This window comes from Nicotiana attenuata, chromosome 6 (genome assembly GCF_001879085.1).
Source record: "Nicotiana attenuata strain UT chromosome 6, NIATTr2, whole genome shotgun sequence".
NCBI lineage: Eukaryota > Viridiplantae > Streptophyta > Magnoliopsida > Solanales > Solanaceae > Nicotiana > Nicotiana attenuata.
The window spans coordinates 13,708,455-13,716,962 of record NC_031994.1 but is presented as its reverse complement, the minus strand read 5'-3'; the positions used below and the strand labels follow the sequence as shown (position 1 = coordinate 13,716,962).

The 8,508-nt window shown below is 39.4% G+C and overlaps 1 protein-coding gene across 1 annotated transcript; it reads left to right on the top strand.

Moving 5' to 3' along the window:
• On the top strand, positions 4,885 to 6,150 carry LOC109228182 (putative zinc finger protein CONSTANS-LIKE 11). Its single transcript, XM_019393355.1, has 2 exons — positions 4,885 to 5,438; positions 5,637 to 6,150. Exons 1-2 carry the CDS (start codon positions 5,049 to 5,051, stop codon positions 5,736 to 5,738), a joined length of 492 nt encoding a protein of 163 aa, XP_019248900.1. The 5' UTR covers positions 4,885 to 5,048; the 3' UTR covers positions 5,739 to 6,150.

The following is an 8,508-nucleotide window of genomic DNA, read 5'->3' as shown; positions in this document are numbered from 1 at the left end:
CCTCGCTCCCTGGCGAGCATACCCTCAATCCTCCTAGCAATGCTCACTACCTGCTGATAAGGAACGTCCGTCTCCAACTCTCGAGCCATACTAGATCTGATGGGTGGGATAAGACCCTCAATGAACCTACGAACTCTCTCCCGAACTGTAGCAACCAAAGCCAGTGCATGCCTGGCCAACCTGGTATAACGGATAGCATACTCCGAAACGGTCATAGCACCCTGGCGCAAATGCTCAAACTCTGCGAGCCATGCATCCCTGAGACTCTGGGGGACAAACTCTCTCATGAACATATCCGAGAACTGGGTCCAAGTCAGTGAAGCAGCCTCGACTGGACTGTCTCTCTCATAAGTGCGCCACCAATCATAGGCAGCTCCCCGAAGCTGAAAAGCAGTGAAAGGAACCCCGCTGGACTCCACTATGCCCATAGTGCGAAGAATACGGTGACACTCCTCTAGAAATCCCAAGGCATCGTCTGATGCTAATCCACTGAACACTGGGGGATCATACTTGTTGAACCTCTCAAGCCTGCGCTGCTCGTCCTCTGAAGCAGCTGACCCATCCTCGGGCTGAACTGCTGCTGCAGGCGGTGCCGGAATAATCTCGGGAGCCTGCTCAACCTACACTCGCTGCTCAGGAGTGCGGACAGCGGGAGTCTGTGCTCCTCCCCCGGCCTGGGATGTGGCTGCCGCAAGGGAAAGCAACCCCGCCTGAGCCAAGGTGGTGTACATGCTCATGAACTGAGCCAAAATCTCCTGGAGCGCTTGAGTAGTAGTGGCAGTAGTAGGTGTGCCAGGTGCCTGGGCTCCGGCTGGATCTGCTGGTGGTACCTCGGCGGCAGCTCGCGCAGGTGCTCTGGCTGCACCACGTGCGCGTCCTCGACCTCTCCCCCGGACCCGGCCTCTGACGGCTGCAGTAGGGGGCGCGGGTGCCTGATCATCTCGAATGGCACGTGTCGTCACCATCTGTGAGAGAATAGAAGTCAGAAGTTTAGAATTGATGTCAAAATATCGCACGACAAGGAATTCAAATGAAACGGAGATTTTTCCTAAACAGTTACATAGCCCCTCGTAGATAAGTACAGACGTCTCCGTCCCAATCAGCGAGACTCTAAGAAACATGCCTGTGTTCCGTGACTCCTATGAACCTAGAGCTCTGATACCAACTTGTCACGACCCTAGTTCACCGACTGTAAACATGTCATGATGGCACCTAGTCCCCACGACCAGGTAAGCCTAATATTGCGGAAATATAATAATTGCGGAAGAATAGAGGAAACCAAATTAAATACTAAAAGAAACTGTACTGAATGCCGCTCGGCATGTACAACTCAATATCACAAGTTCAAAACAATCCCCAAAACCCGGAAACTCACGGGCAACACAGGCTACAGAAGCGAAAATTAAAGGCTCCAAACTCCAGAGTATCTAACAACAGGAAGAAGAAAAACTAAGTTCTAGAGATAGAGTAAGAGGGAGACTCGTCGGTCTGCGGACGCAGCAGATCTACCTCGAAGTCTCCGTAGTCCTCCTGCCTCACTGATAGTGCGCCTGAGTAGAGGTACCTGGATGATCTGCATATGAAAAACATGCGCAGGAAGGGCATGAGTACACCACAGCGGTACTTAGTAAGTGCCAAGCCTAACCTCGGTTGGGTAGTGACGAGGAAGGTCAGGGCCATACTGAGACAAAATATAGTAATAACAATAATTAACAGTATGATAATCTGACAGAAATAATAAATACAGCAGTGAAATAAGGCAGGTCAACGAGACAATAACAACCACAAAAGGACAGAGCAAACACAGAGTAAATACAACTCAATACCAATGATAACAATGAGGGTCTCCCAGGATACCGTCCTGTAGCCCTTTCCTCAACTGTCCAGTGGATCTCCCGGGATACCGTCCCGTAGTCCAACTCATATACCAAACCGAAGGATCTTCCGGGATACCGTCCCATAGTCCAACCATCAAAATGCAGGGGGATCTATCGGGAATCTAACCCGCAGTCCCAAAGTAAAAGTGCAGGGGGGATCTACCGGGAATCGAACCCGTAGTCCCAAAGTAAACAAACAATGGAGGGGGGGGAAGCTACCGGAATCCCACATCCGTAGTCCCAATGTAAATGCGCAACCACAGCCAGAAACAAACCAAGGAATAAAATACGAAAGACAGAACAACAGATAGAATAAGCCTAGCATGCTTCACGTAGTACAGTCAAACAACTTAAGCAATTAGGCAGTTAAGACAGCTAAACATGCTTTCCAAATCTAGCACAAGTTTAATTTCAAGTAGGATAAGGCAAGTAGGAAAGAAAGCTAAATATCAACAACTTAAGTGAAAACCGGTTTTTCATAAATCGGCTCAAGTACGCGCTCGTCACCTCACGAATAAGGCACTCAAATATCAAGAAACAATCCTAAGGGGAAAAGTCCCCCACACAAGGTTAGACAAGCCACTTACCTCGAACCGGCTCGATATCAATAGAAACCACGCCTTTGCCACGAGTATCCGACTCCAAATGGCCCAAATCTGTTCAATTCAATTACATATCGTAAATAATATTGCAACAACTGATTCCGCTATTAAAATTAAAGCTAGGGCGCGAAAATAGATAAAATGACCAAAACGCCCCTCAAGCCAACGTCTCGGAATCGAATAATTTTTACATTTTTAGAACTCTCTTACTCTCACGAGTCTAACCATATAAAAATCTCCCAAATCGGAGGTCAAATGCCCACTCAAAACTCAATAGTCTAGCCAATGAAGTTTTACCCCAAATTATCCAATTTTTGGTCCAAAATTCGAATTCCCATGATGTATTTAACTATATAATGATGAAATATAACAAAAAGGGATCAAAGAAACGTTACCCAATAATTTTCTCTTCAAAACCCACTCAAAATCGCCTTCTCCTGAGCTCTCAATCGATTTTTTCAAACTTATGAAATTAAACCCTCGAAATTGCTATTTCTGAACAGTGAATACCGCTTCTGCGGTCTAGGGACCGCTTCTGCGGTCCCGCTTATGCGAAGCACTGGCCGCTTCTGCGGCTCCCTTTAAAAATCCCAGCTTCCGCTCCTGCGGTTCCCATCTCGCAGAAGCGGATCCGCTTCTGCGGTTTCCTGGAAGGTGACCAAAAGTCGCTTCTGCGACGTCCAAGACCGCTTCTGCGACTCCGCTTCTGCGGCTCCCAGGCCGCAGAAGCAAAAATACCAGAAAGAAGAATACCAGTTGCTGCAACACTTAGAAATTTTCTCCGTTAACCACCCGAAATCATCCCGAGGCCCCCAGGACCTCAACCAAAAGCACCAATGCCACCTAATACCTTATTCGAACTTGTACCAATCCTTAAAACACCTAAAACAACACCGGAAACCGATTTAATCAAAGATTCAAGCCTAAGAACTTCAAATTTCTTCCAAATACGATTTCGATCAAAAACCTAACCAAAACACGTCCGAATGACCTGAAATTTTGCACACACATCCCAAATGACATGACGGAGCTACTGCAACCTTCGGAATTCCATTCCGACCCTCGGATCAAAAACTCACTATCGGACCGGAACTTCAAAAATGCAAACTTCGGCATTTCAAGCCTAAATGAGCTATGGACTTCCAAAATACATTCCGAACACGCTCCCAATCCCGGAATCACCTAACGGAGCTAACGGAACCATTGGATTTCCATTCCGAGGTTGTCTTTACACTGTTCCGACTATGGACCATTTTTCAACACTTAAGCTCTCATTTAGGGACTAAGTGTCCCAAAACACTCCGAATCCTAACACCGAACGTCCCGGCAAACCAAAATAGCAGAAATGAACTTATGGGAAGCAGCTAATGGGGGATCGGGGCGTAAATTCCAAAAACGACCGGCCGAGTCGTTACAAAACTTATATCTATGTGATTGTGTATTAATCTTTGAACTGTATCTAATAAATGAGGACAAATCAAATTTTTGGTGTATTTAAAATAAAATGACAAATAGAATATTTTGTATTTGAATCGATCTGAAATCTAAAATTTTGAAGAAATTACGCCCTTATAAGTGTAAACAGTTCTAAGGTTATTTAAGTCATTTTAACAGAAAAAGAGCTTATCAGCACTTTTTTATCAAATACTGCAACAACTTTTTATCAATTTCTGCACTTGTACCCAAACACGTAACTGCTTATTTATTAAATCAGCTTCAACACTTAAAAGTGCTTTTCAGCACCTAATGCTTATCAGTTACTTCAAATCAGCTAATCCAAACGGGCTCTATATATAAATTGTAAGCAATTCTTGTTTAGGACGGATGATATATAAAATTAGGACAATTTTGATAAATAAATTCCAAATACTTTATAGGAACAAAAAAGGTATTATCACTTTTAGCCCGCGTCAGAAACTATTTACATGGTAGCCAAAAAAGTGTATAAAATTTATATAATTTTTTATATCAAATACAGATGTATATATAAATAAAAATATATAAATTTTATATATTCTGCTATTATTATTACAGCGGCTATACAGTGTCATTTTAAAAAAAAAAAATCTCTTTTCTCAACGAACAAATTATTCAGCCAATGATGTCTCGTGGGCCCAATAAACACTCCAGCCATTAGTTGCTGGTTCAGGCGCATTTCACGTGGCCCACAGCCATTTAAACTAGGCCCAAATGAATCCACGTCAGCCAATCAGATTCTTCTTCAAAACTCATTCTGCCACATCATCCACCCAAACCAAAAAATATCCTGTTGGAACCAAAGGAAACAGCTCTTACAGTTTGTGAATTTCTGTATTCTTTTTCGAGATTACATTAATACCCTTCACCCTATATAAAAAGTACAGTGGTAATTTTGTGATTTAATTCAAAATTGAGGTTGTTTCAGCTCCCCCCGCAAGTTGGTCCTCTTTTTCTCACGTTCACTGCTCTCGATTTCCTCACTTTTCAAACAGACTAGTACTTCGAAATTCTTGCCCTATAATTCCTTCTCGGTTTTCTCTTAAAAAGAACTTTTTTTCCCGGTTAGAGAAGCTTCTAGAAACTGTTAACGATGAAAAATTGTGAGCTTTGCAATGGACTAGCCAGGATTTACTGCGAATCGGACCAGGCGAATTTGTGTTGGGATTGTGATGCAAAGGTACACTCGGTGAATTTTCTGGTAGCGAGGCACTTGAGGTCGTTGTTGTGCCACGTGTGCCAATCGCCGACGGCTTGGTCGGCCGCCGGAGCGAAGGTTGGCCGGACAGTCTCTGTGTGTGAGCGGTGTGTGAATGATGAAAGAAGCGGTAGAGAAGGTGAAGATGAGGAGGAGATTGATTTGGAGGATATTCAGGTTGTTCCGTGGTCATTAACTCTTCCTCCGCCGGCTAGTTCATCGAGCAGCGACGAGTCGGTACATAGCCATAAATATTCTTCTTTGAAGCGAATGCGTGAAGATGATGTATGTACTTTAATTTTAACTCTTGCTACAATAAAAAAAATTAGATTAACTTAAATTATTTCTAAATTAAAAATTATCATATTTTGGAACAGACGAAAAAATGTAGTGATATAAATTAGAAAGAGGATGTAATTTCCTTTTTGTTTCTTATAATTTATGGCATTAAATCATGATGAATTGTCTTTTTTATTGTAATAGGATGATAGTGGAACTTCAACATCTCATCGGGAGATGGTAAACTGCCGCAGCCGGAGGAGCGTGACGGCGATGAAGCGGCGTCCTCCTCCTCAACGAGGATGAGAAAGCCTTTGAAGATCCAGAGAATTGAAGGGAGCTTGACGGGTCGGGTTGAAACTACTGGATATTCGGGGATGATGAAACCCAGTGCAGTAATCGCCGAGATCTGTAGATTCAACGAGAATACTGTAGGCGTTGATCTGGAACGATCAGAGGCTTCATAGCCGTCCGATTAACCACTGATTGACGTTTCTGTTGGCTAACACCACCACGTCATTTCTACTTTTTCTTTACTTGTAAATACAGAGTCATTTCTACTTTTACTTACCTAGAACTTGTAGTCGGTGAATTTCATATCATATGATTAGGATAAGATTTGATTTATTCTACTAAATCTTTGGACGGTTTGACAAATGAGGTGTACTACTTTCTGTAGTTTAATTTGGATAATATTAAGGAATACTTGGCACAATTAGTTGCCTTCCTTTTCCATGTATTTTCAAGAAAATTTCAAGGTTTCTAAACATTTTAATCATCATATCATCATCATATCATACTATACTAAAAGTATATACTAAAAGTGTGAAGATTTAAGTATAAAATTAAATTATCAAAATATCCATAAAAACTGAATGACCTTTTTATCCTTCATTTAAATATCAATCCTTTATTGTACCTATAAGTAAAAATATCTCATAATAAATTGAGTCTTTTCTATCGCTCCTAACATCCCAATTCCCATGAATAAATGAGTCTTTTTTACTACTTCCTATATTAAAACATAAATCTATTTTATATCTTTTGAAACTTGTGAAATCTTTTTTGCATTCCTAATCAAATTCATCTAATGCTTCATTTAGTTAGAATAATAATAAACAATTTCTTGAGCCCGTGTTCTACCAAGAAGAATAGGCATGCTGATGGACTCCTTCTTTTCACTTTTCTTTGACAAAATTATGGTATCATCCGTTAATAAGATTATGAATTGGCATGTTCTTTTTGCTTATTATTTCACATGTGTTAACCCAAAAAATTGTGTGCACTCATCTAAAAATATTTTTCTATATTTTGTATATTCTATTTCTTATATACATACTACAGTTGCATATACTAATCCTTTGAATTGTATATACAGATTGTGAGAAAAAACAACGAATGAATTTACCTAAAAGACCCGGTTTTGGTAAATTTAGGTGCTCTCATATTTTTGATTCAAGAAGAAATCAGATAATTTGATCCGTGCACTTTAGTATTTCTTCTTTGTTGTATAAATAGGGGATAACGCTTCGCCTTTTGTTTGATTTTCAATGCTCCTGTTTCTATATTTTTAATAAGCACTTTAAGAATACAATATGTATTTATTTTGCAACTAAGATTAAACAGACGAACAAGAGAATTTGAATTTCCTGATTCTTTAATATATAGGATCCACTAATAAATTTTAGCTTGTATTTTTTACCTTTCAAATCTTGTTTTATATCTCATGCTAAACATATTAAAATAATATATATGTCATTCTAAGAAGTTTATATTGATTTCATGGAATACACATGCGTTGCCGTGTCTAGAGACTAGTCCTTATAAAGGATCAGAACGAGCACTTTCTTTTCTTTATTAGGGGATCATTTGATACATGGATAAGGATAATAATTTTGAAATAAAGTTTGAGATTAATTTTATTCTATATTTGATTTGGGATATTAGTTAATTTTTAGATAATTTTACACTAAAATAATAAGATTAGTTATCCATATAAAAGATGGAATAACTTACTCCAAGGATATCCCAGCATGGAACCAAATGACCCCTAAGAGTCCTGATGTAAGGTTCTAGTTTTCCTTGTGTGTTCTATATCAAAAGTAATGGATAATCATTACCAAAGAAAGTAATGGATAATTTGGGATCCAGTGAAAGTAATGTTTTGCAATAAGGTCTTAACTTTTTTAAGGTTTTTCATACAATTTGTTTTGTTCATAACTTTGATAAAATATAAGAAGGATAGTTTAATCGACCTAGCATATTCTAGAATTGGAAAGAATAAGCATTAGTGTCGCCAAAGATTGCTGTGAGATAGAATACTCCTCCAATTTTAACTAGAGATTTCACATTCAATATTTCAGAATGAAATTATTTTTCATAAATATCGCTTTATCCCTAAGATAGGACTTTGCAACAATTAATCGAGTCCCACAGCGAATAAATGACAAGTAATAAGCATTAGTGCCCACCTGCCATGAGATATTCTTTAAGAAATGACCTCTTAATCAGTCTAAACTCTAAAGTCGCATGGATCTGTGGGGTATACTGTCTATGAAGTAGTAGTATTTAAATGAAGACAAGCATTGCATCCACAAAAACAGAATAGGATGATGGGGCCTAGCTCTCTGCCTCTAGAGTTCCACAAGAAATGCATGAGTGGTTTGTTAAGGAGTTGTTGGTTTCACCACTCGTTTCAACTGCCTATTCACCTCTACTTTGAGAACAAGCCGCGCATTATTTCCTTGGTTCTGATTGCCACCTTTTGTTGTAATTGTTTAAATATAATTTAATTCATTATCATAAGTAATACTTTTAAGTATCAAATTATGTTTCTTATAAACAGTTGTTACCTATTCTTTTCAGTATTCCCCCGGTCTACAATAAGTGACCATTTTATCTTTTTATTTTGGTCCAAAATAAGTGTCCATTTCCATAATCAAAAAGGAATTAATTTTATTTTTTCAAAATTTGGCCTTATTTATATATTCCAAAGTGTCAAGGTAACACTTAATTAAGGTTAATTTAGTGGATACATCTTTTTTTTTTTCTCTAGGAGTTCGTATTTCCTTAATAG

What these genes read in the sequence shown, in the direction of transcription:
- LOC109228182 (XM_019393355.1), top strand. Translation starts at nt 5,049, where the DNA reads ATGAAAAATTGTGAGCTTTGCAATGGACTAGCCAGGATTTACTGCGAA. An exon ending in AGCGAATGCGTGAAGATGAT is followed by an intron (nt 5,439 to 5,636) that starts GTATGTACTTTA and finishes TTATTGTAATAG; the next exon opens with GATGATAGTGGAACTTCAAC.